The sequence below is a fragment of the Hydra vulgaris genome, chromosome 06 (assembly GCF_038396675.1).
Source record: "Hydra vulgaris chromosome 06, alternate assembly HydraT2T_AEP".
NCBI classification, from domain to species: domain Eukaryota; kingdom Metazoa; phylum Cnidaria; class Hydrozoa; order Anthoathecata; family Hydridae; genus Hydra; species Hydra vulgaris.
The window spans coordinates 16,439,488-16,457,515 of NC_088925.1; the positions used below are offsets into that span (position 1 = coordinate 16,439,488).

The 18,028-nt window shown below is 24.1% G+C and overlaps 1 protein-coding gene across 1 annotated transcript in view; it reads left to right on the top strand.

Moving 5' to 3' along the window:
• Positions 1-527: 527 nt before the first annotated feature.
• The window catches only part of LOC100205122 (WD repeat-containing protein WRAP73), a 67,571-nt gene continuing 50,070 nt past the window's right edge, over positions 528-18,028 (top strand). Inside the window, exons 1-3 of the mRNA XM_065799366.1 lie at positions 528-672; positions 2,343-2,438; positions 2,536-2,592. Coding sequence (XP_065655438.1) covers positions 604-672; positions 2,343-2,438; positions 2,536-2,592 — 222 coding nt within the window. The 5' untranslated portion in view covers positions 528-603. The remainder of the gene's footprint in view (positions 673-2,342; positions 2,439-2,535; positions 2,593-18,028) is intronic.

Here is an 18,028-nt window from a genome sequence, read left to right on the forward strand (position 1 = left end):
TCCTTAATTTTTTAAATTATGTTTAAAGTATCACATTTGAACAATAATACATACTCTAAATAGATATTGCCCTTTCATTTGTGCTCCTATCCACTATAAAGACCAGATCAAGGAGGAGCAACTATCCGCATTTTTTTAAGAAACGACTAGTAATTGGTTGCACCTCTCACAGGCCACTAGGCAGGTTGGAGAAACACTTTTTTCAATAATGCATTCACCAATTGATAATTAAAAAATAAGGTTATTTAAAAATGATCCATTTTTAGTGTAAATATAAGTTAAAAATGTTTGCATTTTTAATTATAAGGCTGTAGTTTCTAAACCACTGTACTTAAAAGTTTGAACTTTCAAATTTAACTTACATAACACATTTAATCTACATAATGCAGGTGAAGATATGTAAAAATTAGAACAATTAAATGTGTCTTGTTTTTATATTGTTTTTGTAGTAATTGTATTTAAATTTCTAACTTTGTAGGAAATATATGTTAAATTAATGTTATATTATTATGATTTATTTTTTCTGTAGTTATATTAATATATATTATCTAAATTTTTAGTTTTCTGCACATAATATATAACCATTACAGATAAAATGAAATCATGAACTTTTCAGAAACTTTTAAACAGTCAAGCTACTTATGCAAGTTTTCTCCAGATAACAACTACATTGTAAGAAATATTTTTGGTTTGTTTCTATACTAGGTGTTACTCATTTATACCCTTATATTAAAGTATATTATCTCTTTATAATAAAGCATATAATATATTTTACTTGAACTTTTTTTTAAATTATATTAAATGTTTATTTTAAGAGCATGTATGTTCTTAGGCAAAACAACCAGTATTGTGCCACAGGTGTCAGTATATTGGACCATTCTTATTTGTGCTATTTATAAACAATTTGCCTAGAACCCCAAAAAGTGTAACTTGGATGTATGTAGATGACACCAAAATATGAAATGAAATGCTTTCCTATGCATCGGCACTATTTTTGCAATCAGATCTCTTAGCTTTTAAGTCGACTAAAGACTGGCTGGTGAAATTAAACATTACTAAATGTATATTCTTGCAACATAAACAGAATTAAAAAATATCACCCCTGTATCAATGAATAGAAATTAAACATAACAGAATTTAAAAGACATCTTAGAGTAATTTTCTAAAGTAATTTTCTTATTTTCTGAAATTAAAAAAAAAATTGATTTATTGGAAAAAGTTAAACTCTTTCCAATAAATCAATTTCACCCTTTTGAATTGGTGCTCAAACTAGCACTGCAAACTCTAGCAGTGGTTGCACTAAAGACTTAACTTTTTAAATTCTTCAGGTTCTCAACAACTTTTTAAATTCGTGATTTAATTTTTAAATTAATGGTTTAATTTTTAAAATTCTTTACAGTCTCAACAACTTGGAAATAAAAAAGTTAATTTTCAAAAAACTTTAACTCACCTCACTGCATTAAATATGTTTAAAAAATCACTTAGCAAGAACGTTATTAACACCTTTTCTTTAACAGATCAGCCAATTTATGGTGTAGATTGGCAATCAAGTTGGTTAGCACAGAATTAGTTGACATTTTTAAAGCAGGTCTTGATTTCTTAATGAGCAGCAATCAAGCGAATCAGCTGTCATAATGTGTATACTACACTCACTGGCTCAAACCAGTTACAGTAATAACTAATACTTGTACTAATTATTATAATTTAAAGTTTTTAATGTTAAACACTTAGACTATTTAAAAAAAAAAGTTAAATAATATAAATATAAAACATTTAATTATGTTTGTTTTCAAGAGTGATGGTTGTTTATACACAAAAAAATTTTTTTTAATTTTTTTCAAAATACAAAATTTTAAACTCATAGTTTGTTAGAAACTTTTTATTTTACTTTAAAAATCAAGTAAATAAGTTCATATCTGTTTTTAATTCAACATATTTTAGTTTTACATTTAGTTGAATAAATCACAATCAAATAAATTGTATAAATTTTTAATTATATATTTAATAAAATATATTAGACTTTCTTTATAATAATTACTAATTTTGATTAGATAAATTAATTTTGGCTAATTTGACATGTAGCTCTGTGTTAAAACATCCATTTTTGAAATATGCAATGTTTAAAATATTTTCAGATTTTTACACAACTAGTTTATTTCAAAGAATACAAATATCTCAAAAGTTTGAGCCTCAAACTATAAAAACTTTTTACTATGGATTTTTACAGTAGTAAAAAGTTACTTCAACTCTCCATAAATGTGGAACCATGGAAGTTCAACTTTTACATTATTTTGCTGTTAAATTGTTATTACTTTTTTATAAATTGGTTTTTTTTACAACAGGCTAATGCAACATCATATCGTCTTATTATTCGAGATGTGAAATCACTTCAAGTGAAAGCACATTTTTCTTGTCTAGATAATATCAATCATGTTGAGGTTTTTATTTCTATATTCTTTGTTAATAAGTTGACAAGTGTGCATGTATTTTACTGTAAGATCTTTTTTTTTTTATTTGTTGCTTTTAATTTAATAGTGGGCTTCAGATTCCATGTATGTGTTGTGTGCTCTTTTCAAGCGAGGTTTTATTCAGGTTTGTTATTTATTTTTTTTAATTTCCAAATGATGTTCAGTTTTGCTTTACAAAAGTTAAATTATATGTATATGTATATATATAATTATAATAATAATAATACCAATAATAATAACAATAATAATAATAAAATAAAAAGTTGCTGTTCCATCCCAAAACTCTTATTTAATATAGCGGCACTCTTTACATGTTCTCCATATTTAGTCAGTCAATGTATGCACTAAAGATCCTGGCATAAACTATTTCAATAAGATGTCAGTCCGCTCATTAAAGAATGCATTTGTTTATATATATATATATATATATATATATATATATATATATATATATATATATATATATATATATATATATATATATATATATATATATAATATATGTATATATATATATATATTATATATATATATATATATATATATATATATATATATATATATATGTATATATATATATATATATATGTATATATATGTATATATATATATATATATATATATATATATATATATATATATATATATATATATATATATATATATATATATATATATATATATATATATATATATATATATATATATATATATATATAAGGTCTCAAATTAACGCAAAAAAATCTAATCGCGAAAAGATAATTTGCAAAAATATGCTATAGACCATAGGAGTTTATAATCTATAAACCAAGTGAATAGGATCAAAGCAAAAAAACATTACATACCACGTTTTTTATAATTTATTGTTTATTGATCTAGCGTACTATTAAAAATTTAAGTATAATTAAGTTTTTTTTTAAATGGTTTTTAAGTGGATGTTATCATTAAATTTTTTCATTCAAATTGTTTTGCAATAAAAAATGAAACAAAAGAATTTGGTTTAATAAAATCAAATTGTATTTCCTTAAGTTTAAGAATATGCTTAAAGTATTTTTTTAGAAAAAAATTTCTTCAAACAGAAATAAAGTAATTTATTAATTTTAATTTTAATTTTTTATAATTTAATTTTTATTTTAACTTTTTTAATCACTGGTTAACGTTTGCAATAGAATGTTTCTACTTTTAAAACTATTTTCGAGAAACAAAATAAAATTACCTATTCAAAACGTTTACAATTTAAATAAAACTTTTTTCAACACTTGGACTATGTTCTAAATCTGATATTGTTACTGTAGCTAGATATATGATTAACTTTCAGCAACAATTCTTGCTATGCTGGGTGCTACAAACTAGGTATTCTGAAGGACGCTGATTAAATTTATAATTATTGAACGTTAAAACCCTTTTATATTTTTCCAATTTTTTTTTCAATTTCAAATTTCCATTGCTAAATTATATGAATAAGAGAATTTTAGAGGACTAAAATTCTTTTGTTTAAATAGATTTCTTTTAAAATAAAATTCCTAAAAACAACCTGCGTATTAATAGAAAATGTTTGATATTGATATTGCTTTAAATAAAATCTAAAAAATGGTATCACGTTTTTTATATTCTATTTGATATTTCTTGTTAAAATAATTTTTAATTAGAAGCTTGTATTATGTGTTAACAACATATAAGATATAAATAGGAACATTTATATGGCTAATTTTTGCGAGTCTTTGAGTATATTAAGTAAATTTAATAGCTTAGTAACAGTAAGTTACTGTTGTATTTAACTTGTGTACTTCATCTATTCAGTTAATCAAACTAAATATAATTTTAAAATAATATTGGTTTCCACACAGAGATTTAAAGTAATTTAAATTCAATAGCATTTTATGTTGAATAAAATCTCTGCGCAAGTGAGCAAAGCTCACACTATTCAAAAGATAAATTTAGCTTTTTCATTCAAAAGATTATTCTATTAAAAAGGTAAATTTAGCGTGATATACTTTATAAACCTTAATAAAAAGCTTAGACAAAAACATTACTTTAAGAATAGCCAAAAAAAAATGTTAAATTAGAAAAGAAAAAAAAAAAAAAGAAAAAAAAAAACAAATTGGGAAGATGTAAAAAGCAAATTTTCAACATTTTTTTTTTAAAATAAAGTGCAACAGGTTCGCTTGACATTAATGATGATTAATCTATTACTAATTCGCAAATTCAATATTTACTAAATAAGTTATACGAGTTATAAAAATTTGCTGTCACCTTAAGGTTTTTTATATATTTTAAAGTTGCCTGAAGGAAAAAAAAATCCTAAATCAACTGTAAGGTGACAGATTTTGGTTTAGATGTAAAAACAGACAGATTTTAGTTTAGATGTAAACATTTATTTTTATAGAGATTAAGTTAACAAATATTTATTTTCTTCGTTTATCACTGAGCATATTGCAAAATATGCTGAAAATATGCATTTATTCTGAGCATATTGCAAAATAAAAACAATTTTCTTTTATTATTTTATAAAATTTTAATACATTATTATAATAAAACTCGAACAACCACAATGATTAAAACCAATAAAAGTTCTCAGGGTTTAAACTGTTGTAAGTAGGCACCATGTAACAGTTTTAACATGTAAATTTTATTAGAAAGAGCAAGTTACCACTTTTTATGAAAATGTTTATACTATTTATACAATATATTATAAGCTAAAATAACGAGTGTTAATCTACAGATTTACTGATATTAAATGACTTTGAATTGTTTGGTAGCAGGCTTCCTTTTGCCAAATCATCCTGCAAAGGTAATAAAAGCAACCTAGTAGTCTTGTCTGTAAATTATTTTACAAAATGACTTATAAAATGGTAAGATTTTTAGCGACAAATTGCCCCCTCAGCATTCGTCAATTCCCATAAGTGCAACTGTCTTCTTTTGAAAATTCTGTTTAATTCGTCGTGTATTAACAATTCTAGTTCTGATTTGTTTGAGGTCTAAACTAAATTTTTCTGCAAGCACATCCATTTCTTTACGGCCTAAAAAAAGAAAATGATTAAATTATTAATTTTAGAAAAAAAATAGTAATAATCAAAATCTCTACAAGTAAACCTAACTTTTTCATGGCTGAATTACAGGTCTTTTTAACAAGCGAAAAGTTAAAATTTAAAAGATTTTACTGGTTATGCATTAACTTTTCCATAAATGTGTTTTTGTAAATGATGCTAACGTTGAAAAGAGCAGCATATCTAGTTTGTTATGGTTTTGATGTGTACACTTGTACTGGGCATGAACTGAAAGCTGCCTTAAAAGCAAATAAAAAGACTACATTTTAGTAAAACTGATGAAATACTTGGGTATCCATGATTATTTTCAAGGTGAATGGCAAATTCTTTATACAACACAAGTTTACTATTCTTATTCCATAACTTTTTTTCAACTGTTAAATTTTTCTTTTTATTGATCGCTCTTTCTGTATAAAATAAAATTATGAAAGGCATTTTCAACCCTCCATTTCTTTGACATAATACTTAAGTACATCAAAAATTATTGACAATTATGATGGCAGTTTCAAAACTATCAATTTATTTATGACAGTTGTTCTGATTATTTACTTTCAAAAAATTAAAATGCCTTTATTGTTTAAAAGAATTATAATCTTTAAATAGAGTTTAAAACCATTAGCCCCTCTCCTAGAGCGTGGCGTAATTTATGGACGACCCCAGTATGTAATGATTTACCTAACCCTGTCAGTATTGGCTTCAACAAGGCATCCTCAATTTAAAATTGGGATATTTTTATTTTCTTTAAATAGTAATAATAGTTCAAGGGTTAAATAAAAAAGTACATTATTTTAGTTTTAATGATTCCATTTATCTTACTTAAAAATAGGGAATACCAACTTAATGAATTCATTTTAAAAAGATAAAAAATAAAATAAGCAATTTAACCTTTTTCAAGTTTTAGCACTTGTTTTATCTTTATTACACCATCCACTTTACTATCATTTCCAGATATCTTTGTAAAATCAACTAATAATGAGAAGTTATTAACACCTCTCAGAGACAAATTATACAATCTAAAAAAATGACAATTAAAAGCATAAAAGAGGATAGTATCGACAGTCGGTATTTAACTTGAGATAATAATAATAACAATAAAATTATACCATATCATATGTACTCAAAATGGCTTTAACATAGACAAAACAAAATAAAAAACTTTTTATAAAGTAAAAACATCAAAAATAATTTTTTAACTTTTTAAACATGTTAAAACAATGTTATTTTGTATCTATTTTACTTCATACAATATTTATTAAGGCTAAATTTATTTTGTATTTTAAACTCTAATTTGTTAACCTGTTTTGCTTTAAATTTTCATTAAAATTTAAATATAAATTAAAAATATAGGTTACTATCACTTTACTTAAGTTTAGAAAACATATTTAGTACTAAATATGTTTTCTACTACTATACTATAGTATTAAACTTTGAAGCTTAAACTAAGTTTGTGGTAGCTTAAGCACCATATTAATTTTTTTTATTATTAGGAAATTAAGAAATTATATAACTCTCAACATTCTTAACCTTCATAGAAAGATCATTTAGGATTTTTTTCTCCCAGTTTCACTTTCTATAACTTTAGACAAAATGATAATAATATAAAAAAAATAATGATTAAAAACCTTACCTTAAGGAATACAAAAAAAGTAAACAAATAATTCAGTTAAACCTTTTTTTAACTCAAGGACTGGCCTAATTTTTAAACCATTATTCAGCTTACTATCATTTCTAGATTTCAGCTCAACTATTAAGTAAAAAAAAATAAATTAAAAGTAAAAATTAATTTAACAGTAATCTTATTATATTAAATTAAACTTTAAAAAAACCATCAACATTACTCATCATCAGCTGGTATTACATGTTCCTTTAGAGTGTATCTCTTGTTCAGCTAAATTAGAAATACCTGACTTGAACGGAGTTAGATCGACCTTGCTCACTTCTTGAATATCTCTTAGTCTTTTGCCTGTTGTTTTTATTTGTAAGGATCCAGGAGCAGCTTGGTAAATATTTTGATTAATTCTTTCTGAATGTCCAAAGTGATTATAAATTAAAGTTTTTTCTTTTTCTGATAACTCCAGCTTTGCCAAGATTGTAACAATACGATGCCGATTTTGGGTGGCATTAATTGCACCTTTTTTATCTAAACGAATTAATATTTCGTTTGTGCAATCCCAATCATTAGCATGGCTCATGCTTTTTTGGGTACTAGCAAAAATATATTGGTTTTCATTGAGAATTCCAGCATTTTTCCTAACTTCTTTGTTTGTCAGATATCGCATTGCTTTTATGCATTCTGGTGGAAAGAGAACAGGAACTGTGTGATCTGAACTTTTCCCTGTGTGATAAGTGATAAACGTTTGTTCAATACTAAATTCTTCAGGCAGATCTTGTTAATCCATCCATTCTCCATTTAAAGCCTCATTCCACTGACATAAGTGCAACCACACTGGTTCTTCACCTCGTCTGGCATTAAATATAGTCAAACATGTGGCAGTTGCAGACCAGATAGTGACAAATAATTCACATGGATGTTGCAAATCATCAATAGAATTCATAATTTTGTTACATTCCTCAATAAGCAGTTGAACATCTTCTTCATTGGGATATTAATTGGTTTCCTCAAATCAATATTCTTACGATAATTTAGATTATAATAAACATCACCAAATAAATCATCCTCATAAAGCTTTAAAACCTTTAAAAAGTCAACTACTCACTGAGATTTCAAATCATCATTTTTTACCAAAAAGCAACCAATCAAAAATTTTGCTGTTAACTTCAATAAATTATGTATAATGATTTTTAGGCCACTTTTTTGTGCACTTAATAAAAGATGGTCAGAATCTTTATTTTATTTTTTTGATAAAAAATTAATAGCTTCTCCAACTATGGTGATTACTTCTGGACAGTACATTTCAGCTGCAGTATTCATGGTATTATCTAATTTAACAGCTTTCTGATTGTTATAGATATTTTTAAAAGATAAGTATAATCTTGCAGTTAACCGCATTCGCGAATGAACCAATCTTTTAGTCTCTGAAACTTTGTCTTTCTTTCTTTTAAGAGCGCTATAAGATCTAGAACCAATCATTAAAATGACATTGTCAGTTTTAATATAATTTCCAATATCATCCTGTTGTAATTTGTTTAGAAGGTTGACAAAATCATTTGAATAATTTTATAATCTTGCTTGCTATAAAAACCATAGGTATCATTAGATAGGTATTTGTACCTTGGTAAACAAGTTGGTGACGAGCTTTATATTTTCTTGAATAGAAACCTTTACACCCATAACGCATGATAGAGAGTTCATCATTTTGTATTTTAGACTTTCTTTCTCTAATAAAACATGTTTGACCTGATTCCACAAGTGAAACATTGTGATTTCTAATTGCTACCTTTCGAAATATTTCTATATAACGATTCTGATCTTCAGAGTTCATAGTTAAAAGAGGCAATACTGAAGTTTCAGTACCATGCTTTAAAAGAATATGGTGTTTTAACTGAGTCTGAGGAACTTTGCAAAATAAACAAAGTCGTGCTGGTTTTGTGTACTTGTTGGTTTCTGGTTTTGAGGTATTAACCTCAATTTTGCCATTTTAATTAGATCCAAACATCTTTCAATTGTAGAAGTTGTAATTAAACTAGGAAGTACAGCAATAAACTCTGTTTCTTTGTTTGGTGACAAACACACTAACTCATTTTCTTTTTCAAAAATAAGGTCACATTTTTTAAAACTTGATTTAGTAATATTATCAACAGTGGAATGATATTGATTTTCAATTTCTGATTCAGAATCATCAAACAATGGCTTTTCCCATAAAACTTTCAAAACATTTAATTTCTCAACAACAAATGGCTGAACAGTTAACTTAATCAAACGTTAATCAAACTTAATTTAATGTTAATCAAACTTTATTTAAAGTTAATCAAACTTAATTTAGCATTAATTAAACTTAACTTAACGTTAAGTTAACTTTAAAACTTAATCAAATATTAAGTAAAATTTAGTAATATATTAGCTATTACTGACATTTAGCAATATTTAATTTTTTTTAAAACATACACACTTATTATACACTGCTGAGATAAAAAAAACTTAAAAAAAGAAACAAAGTTGTAATGAAATATGAAATTTTAATTTAATAAACTAGAAAAACTTAATTAAAAAAAGAAAATTTTTAAACAACTTTTACATTATTTTATATTCCATTAGATCAACTTAAACTAGATAACAGTCTGCGTAAAGTTTAAAAACATATTTAGAAAGCGCAATTTTCCACTAGTCATAATCTCCTATGCTGTAACAAGTTTTTAAATACTTTTTGTTGGCTTGCACAAGCTCAGCTTACACAATATTTGTATATCTTTTCTTAAATATAGTTAAAAGGACTAAAAGGAGCAATCATTACAAAACTATAATGTAATAATTATTTCTTTTCAACTTCCGCACATATTTACACAGAATTACACATATCTAATATAGAGTATTAATCATTAAATGCTGTCCTTTATAAAGAGTTTTAACTTTGGTATGAGTTGTTAGGTTATATAAAACTGTTTAATTTTAATAATTTGTAAACTATTTAATTTTAGTACTTTGTTGCATTTTACTTACAACTTAGTAAAATGCAAAGAACTTAAATGGATTTGTCTAAATCTAACCAAAGCTTGAGTAACACAATCCAGTTCAACATGTGACAAAAAAGTATGAGTATTTTGTTTTTTCTTTACTCATTTTAACCTGATTAAATTTTGAAAATACATTTTTTTTAAAGTTTTTTCAAAAAATTGGAAACGCTTGATAAGTAGTTTTTGAGTAAATAATATTTTATAGGTTCATAGTCTTTCACAGATAAAATATATCTATGTTTTACGCATATGATCAACCAGTAACTTATTAACACCTGTCTAGTACACTCACTGAATATAGTACACCTGCTTATAGTTTTCTATACATTTAGTATAGTATATCTGCTTAATAAACTTATGGATGTTTTTTTTTCAGCATGGTGTTTTATACCGCAACAAAATGTTTATTGCAAGAGACATAAACGAAGAAAACAAAATATTTATTGCGAGAGATATAAACAACCACTATACTTTGATTGACTGAGGTCTTCTATACAAAAAATAATGTCCAAGAAAAAACCTTAATTACGAAACCTGTTTATGTTATGTAGTTAAGAGCTTTTAAATAAAATCATAACACGACTGTTTTATTTTATGTAAAATAACAATAAAATATAACTCAAATTATACCTCCCTATTTATTGCTCCAATTTCAACATAATTAGCTTGATTATAACACAATAGCTGTAAGCATGATGCCTTAACAATTAATAAGGATACAAGTAATTTTAATTCTTGACAAGTATGTCTAAATAATATACTTTAAATGTCTAAATATATGCTCAATTAAAAAAAAAAAAAATAACTGTACAGTATTGTGCACATTATGGTACATCAAAAATATATCAGAAGCCTTGAAAAATTAAATCAGAAGCTCTGAGTATTTGTTCTGCTCAGAAAATATCTGAGCAAAACAAATACTCACATAATAAACTTTTTAAAATTATTTTTTAAAATTAAATTATGAGTTATGATAATGATGGTGATAAATAAAAGACATTCAAAAAAATCATTAGTTGTATGCATAAAATATTTTTCATTTTCTTAAAATTTATTCATACACTTGCCCAAGACATATGAGTTATTGCAGCCCAACAGGTTGCTAAATATATTATGTTGATGCAGTATAAAATGATAATCTTTAAATAAGACCTCAAAAAACTGGTTTGAAACTAAGAGAGATGTGTGAAATTAACAACAGATAAAAATGATTTCCCATCTGCATATTAGATTTATAAAAAAAACAAACGGAATAGAATTGTAAAAAAAAAGCCATAAAAAAATGTAAACTGTCTAGTTAGTATTTTCTATAGTTTTACAAAATGTTTTTTATAATTACTAAACTAAAGAGATTATCCAGGTCATATTTTAAAAATCCAGATTTTTTTCCTGGAAATACCTGGAAAAAAACTGGAAAATATTTTTAAGAAATATCTAAATATACACTTAATATAAACATTATTTGAATTTGACAAATATTCAAGTATTTTAATTTTTTGAGTAAGAAAATCATTGGTGTAGTGCTACAAATCTTACAATAGTAAAATTTTGAGGTGCGAATGACAAGGTTAGAAGTTTGAAGCGTCGCAGAGAACTTTTTTTATTAACTTGAATTTTTTTTAGAAGTTTTATTTTGAAGTAGTTTTGTTTTTTAACTATTATTGTTGTTTAAAAGTTTCATAAAAGTTACAAAAAATCATGAATGTTTAATAAAAAAGTGCACCAACGCATACATAAATCAACTGTTATTTCAATAATTATTTAACTAAAGTTTATAGATTAATTTAATTTATATGAAAAAATTATTATATTAAATTACACTAGATTTTTAGGTGAAATAACTAAATTATAATGTCTACAAACAACATAACTAAATATAGAGTAGAATAATTGAGTCATTACCTTTACTGTTTTCATTATCAACGAGTAACAAAAAAAAAATTTAACTTGTATTTCCATAAAGTTATTTGGATATCCCAAAAAAATAAACTTTTAAAGATATGTTCCAGAATTGCAAAAATTATAAACCTGCAACTAACATTTTAACATAGACAAGAAATAAAAAGAGATTTTAAAACTACTTTTAAGGAAAAAAAATGACTTTAGAGTAGCAATCAATTTTGTAACTAGAGTCCTTTTATATAATGGCTCTAGGACTGCTATGAATTATTTTCTCATTGCAGATCATAAGTATCTAGAGCTCCTGGACACCAGATAATAGAAAAAAATTGTAATTCAAAGTTGATATTCTTTTTGGGGCACTACATCCCTTTTATATATTCATAAACTTCCTAAAGAATTATTTTAAAGTAATTTTACAGTATAATTTTATGACAAACAGTATAAGAATTTACAAACTAAAAACTAATTTTTAACCTAAAAAAAAATTTACGCAAACCATATATTGTAAGCTGAAACGTGAATGGAATAATATTTTAGAATATAAAATATACCTTAGTTCACTACCAACATCTATTGTTTTTGTCGCGAAAAGACAAAGACTAACATAATTAGACTCAACTATTCTCTTTATTTTTGCATTGGCATATATTGAAGGTGAGTCATTTACCATGCAATTTTAAGAAGAACAATATAATAATAACAAATGAAAAATATTTTACTTACCAAACAGATTTACCATAAATATCTTTGATCCCATTATAGATAAAACAACCCAATCCTTCATTCTCATATTGTTTCAGACCTCAATTTCGCCTCATTTAAACTAATAACATCACCTATTTAATACAGGTACAAAAATATTTATACACATGAGACAGGGTTACCAGCCAATAGCTAATTCAAAATTTCAGGATATTTCCAGGACTTTTAAAGGAAAGTTTTGGGTTTTTCACATTATATATGTATTTATATTTGGAGAATACTGATTGCATATATTTTGTATTTGTATTTCGAAATCCAGAATTGATGTAGTTATACTTAATCAAACGTATTTGATCCCCACCATGCTTGACATTGAGATTAAAAATATGTTAATAAACATGGCAGAAAAACTCAAGAATATTGCATCACAATAACACAATTGCATCACAAACAACGCAATTGCACCGCAAACTACACAAAGACCACCACCACCAACAAATTAACAAAGTAAAAATCTTTATATTCACATAACTAAATGTTGAAAAAGTTTAAAAAATTAAAAATTTAATTAAAAATTTTTAGATTTATTAAAATCTAAAAAAACGTTTAAAAAAAATACCTCTGTACTGTAAAAGAAAGTCCTCTTTCTGAAACTTATCTGTTGCAAACACACCATAACCTGAATTGGTTAAACAATAAGTGAGTGTGATATATTATTTACTAAACTTTTAGTTTTAAAAAATTTTAATGTTTTGATTATGAATGCTATAAAAATATACATACAACCTCCAAAATTTCAGCAACCAAAAGTTAAAAAATATATTGCTCAAACTTAACTTATCCTGTGATAAAAGAATATAAATTTAAATGACACTTAAAATTTTATTTATGGCAAAATAATTATGCTAAAAATAATGCTAAAAATTACAATTTAAATGCAACTTAAAATCAATTTAGGTCAGCAAAAATTGAGGTCAGCGATTTTTGCTGACCTTAAACATTTTAAGGTCAGCAGTTAGGTCAGCATTGCAGAATGCTGACCCTAATTCAGAGGGCTGCATAACTAAAGATATTACAACAAAAAAACCTTAAGACATCATCAAAATTTCTTTAGGTAATTTTAAGAGATTATATAAAAATAATTAGACTTTTGATTTAATAATGAAAAATAGTAGTTAATGAACCTATAGAGCCTCGTCTAAATTTTTTACAAATCTTTATAACTCATCAAAACAAAGAAATCCTAAGATGAATTATTTATATAAAGTAGAGAATAGTAAACCAAACGGTGTTTTGTCTAAACATTTAAATAATTAGCAACATAAGGGATTATCTAAATTTTTAGATTATTTTATAACATAACTCAACCAATTAAAGAATCTTAAGGTGACTTTTAAACAATATACAATATTTTAAACAATATACAATATAATCAACAAATTAAACTTTAATCAAAGTTTTTATAGCAATGTTATTTTATGACTAAAAAAATCTGAAGAATTTAAAACAATATATAACAAGGGACAATGAATCAAAAGCCATCATCTAGATATTTGTATAGATGTATTTAAAATATAAATCAGCCAAACAACAGCCAAATGAACCTCAGAATGACTTTTAAATAAATATATAAAAAGAAACAACTAACCAAACCTTAATGCAACATTTAAGTTATTTTATACATACTACAATAATATGAATCAGCAATATAGAAGAACCTTAAAAAAAGTTTAAAAAATATATATATCAAATAACAATAAACCAAACCATATGGCATCATTTAGTTTCTTTAAAAATATTTTAAATATAACTTGACAAATAAAAAAGAAAAAAAAAAGTATGAGACTTTTTAAAAGAATATATGAACCATAACAATAAACCAAACCTCAAGGCATTATGCAGGTTTTTTTTTATACTTAAAATTAAACATAAGAAACTAATGTGACTTTTAAAACAATAATAGAATTAAGTATTTCATGTGACTTGATGAAAAAAGTTAAACACTTAGGCGACCCTAATAGCATCAAACAACAATAGACACCCTAAGGCGCAACCTTTATATAGTTTTTTAAATAAGGTGACTTATTTTAAAACAATATAAAATGAAGAGTAAAGAATCAAGCTCTAAGGCATTACTTAGATTTTTTTTACATGTTTTATTTTATAACTAAAATAAACAATTAAACCAAACCTTTAGGCGTCATTTAAACTTTTTCAAATACTTTTATAGTATGACTCAGCCAATAAAATGAACCTTAAAATGACTTTTAAAACAAAATATAAAAAAACACATATCAAACCATAAGGGATCGTCCATTAAATAGGTAACAATAAACTTATTTTAAACTGTGATTTCCATTAAACTTAATTAGCTATTTTTACTTTTTATAATATGAAATTTTTTTGTTGCTTAACTTATGGACAATACCTTAAGGCAAACTCTGCATTTGTTTATAGCTCTTATTATAATAACACTCAGTTAAACAAAAGAACCTTAAAATGAACTTTAAATTAATATACAAAAAGAAACGTAAAAATAAATTTTAGGGTGTCATCTATTTTTTTTTTTTTATAACTAAAGTATCTTAAAACAAAATTAAAAATAATATAAAACAAGAAACAATTAACTAAACCTTAAGGCTACTTATATACTTCTTTTAAAAATTTTAACTGAGTTATAAAATTTAAAACTAGGTGTCATCTAGATTCTTTTTTAATACTTTAATTTATGACTAAAGACTTCAAAGGTAATATTTAAAACAATATATAACAAGGAGCAATAAAGCAAACATAAGGGCGACATAAAGACTTTCTAAAGATATTATAAAATCAGCTAAACAAAAAAACCTTAAGGCGACTATTATAATAAAAATTAAAAAACAATAAAACAAACCTTAAGGCAACCTGCATATTTATTAACAGATATTTTTATAGTAAAACTCAGTAAACCAAAAAAAATCTATGGTGACTTTTAAAACAATATATAAAAAGGAACATTTAAACAACATTTAAGGTGATAACTAGATTTTTATACAGATACTTTTAAAGTAAAATTCAGTAAAAACAAAAGAACCTTGAGGTGACTTTTAAAACAATATGCACAAAGGAAGAATAAACTAAATCTTAAGGTGTCATCTAGTTCTTTTAAAACACTTTATTTTATAACTAAAGAAACTTAAGGTAAAATTTATAACAAAATATAACAAGAAACAATATAGAAAACTATAAGCCAACATATAGACTTTTTAAAGATATTTAAAAAATATAATTCACCCAAACAAAAATTTAAAGTGACTTAAAAATAAAAAATGAAAATCAACAATAAAACAAACCTTAAAGCAAATTATAGATTTTTTTAATTGTATATTTTTATAGTAAAACTCAATAAAACAAAAGAACTGAGAGGAAATTTTTAAAACAATATATTTATGTATATATATATATATATATATATATATATATATATATATATATATATATATATATATATATATATATATATATATATATATATATATATATATATATATATATATATGAAAAGAAGGGTAAAGTAAACCTTAAAGCGTCATCTAAATTATTTAAAAAAAAGTTTATTTTAAAAATAAAGAAACTTTTTTAGCTAAAAAAAAGAAAAAGGTAAAATTCAAATCAATAAAATTGTTGAAAAAACCAAACCTTAAGAAGTCACCTAGATTTTTTTTTAAAAAACCTTATTTTATAAATAAAAAAATTTATATAAAATTTAAAACAATATATAACAAGTGACAATAAAGGAAAACTTAAGGAAACATAAAAAACTTGTAAAAGATATTTTTAAAATATAATAAGAAGAAATTTTTAAAACATAATTAAGCCAAACAAAAAAATCTTAAGGTGGATGTTAACAAAAACTTTTGTAATGTTTTGGATGTTAACAAAAACTTTTGTAATGTATTAAATCTTTTTTATATGTATTTTTGAAAAGAAATTTCTGTATTTTAAAAAATATATACTTTTATATATATATTTTTTTCCAATAAATTTATCCAAGTCAAATTATTTATCTTAGCAACACCCTTAGCAACCATAGTTTCAACATTATGGTCCATAGAACATTATGGTTCAAAATTTAAAGTCTAAAAAAGTTTTGCATCAAACTAAAAACCTATTGTTTAAAAAAAAAAAAAAATGGTGTAGTTTAACATAAAATAAATAAGAACTTACTTTTAAAATGTAAAACCAATATGTAGAATTTGTTAGCTAAATTTAGCCATTTTTGATTTTTAACTTTAATAAATGATATCTTGAGTTATTTTTTCAGAACATGTTGAAAAATAACAGGATATTTAAAAGGTCAAAGCCTTTTAAATTTTTTTGACTTCCAGGTGTCTAACTACTAACCATTAAAAGCAGTTTTTTTTTTAAGTTACCGTAGCAATTGTTATCATGAAACAAAAATCACTCGTTCAAATTAATCCTTTTTCAGTGGTTATCATTTTAGTTCAAAAAAAAGTTGAAATTTAGGAATTTTGTTGAAATCACCTTTTCCAGTCTTTTTATTGATTTGATTTGATTTCACATTGATTTTATTGATTCACATTGATTTTATTGATTTCACAATTGATTCACATTAAAGTCTTTTTATTGATTTGGTTTCCATCGTAACAGTAGTAAAAGCAGTTTTTAAAATTTTATAACTTTTATGCAAGTTACTCACCATAGTTACTTTATCATTCCTGATACATGATTTTAATCCCATTTAAAAGATTTAATAGTGTAGCATTAATTTTTGCAGAAATTTGGCTTTTTTTAAATTTTGGTTAACATCCACCTTAAGGTGACTTTTAAACAAAATTTTAAAGTGAACAATAAAAGCAAACTTTAGTTAAATCTAAATTACTTTTACAGATATTTTTAAAAAACAATTAAGCCAAACATAAAATCTTAAGAAGATTTTTAAAACAAAATATTAAAGGGAACAATAAAACAAACTTTATAGCAACATCTATTTTTTTTATATATTATAAATGTTTTAATAGTGAAACTCAATTAAAAAAAAGAAGAAACTTGAGGTGACTTTTAAAACAATATAGAAAAAGGAAGAATAAACTTTAAAGCGTCATCCAAATTTTTTTTAAAATACTTTATTTTATAAGTAAAGAAAATTGAGGTAAAAGTTAAAACAAAATATAACAAGGAACAATAAAACACACGGCGACATAAAATATTTGAAGATATTTTTAAATATAATTCAGCCAAACAAAACAAAAAGCTTAGGTTGACTTTTAAAACTTG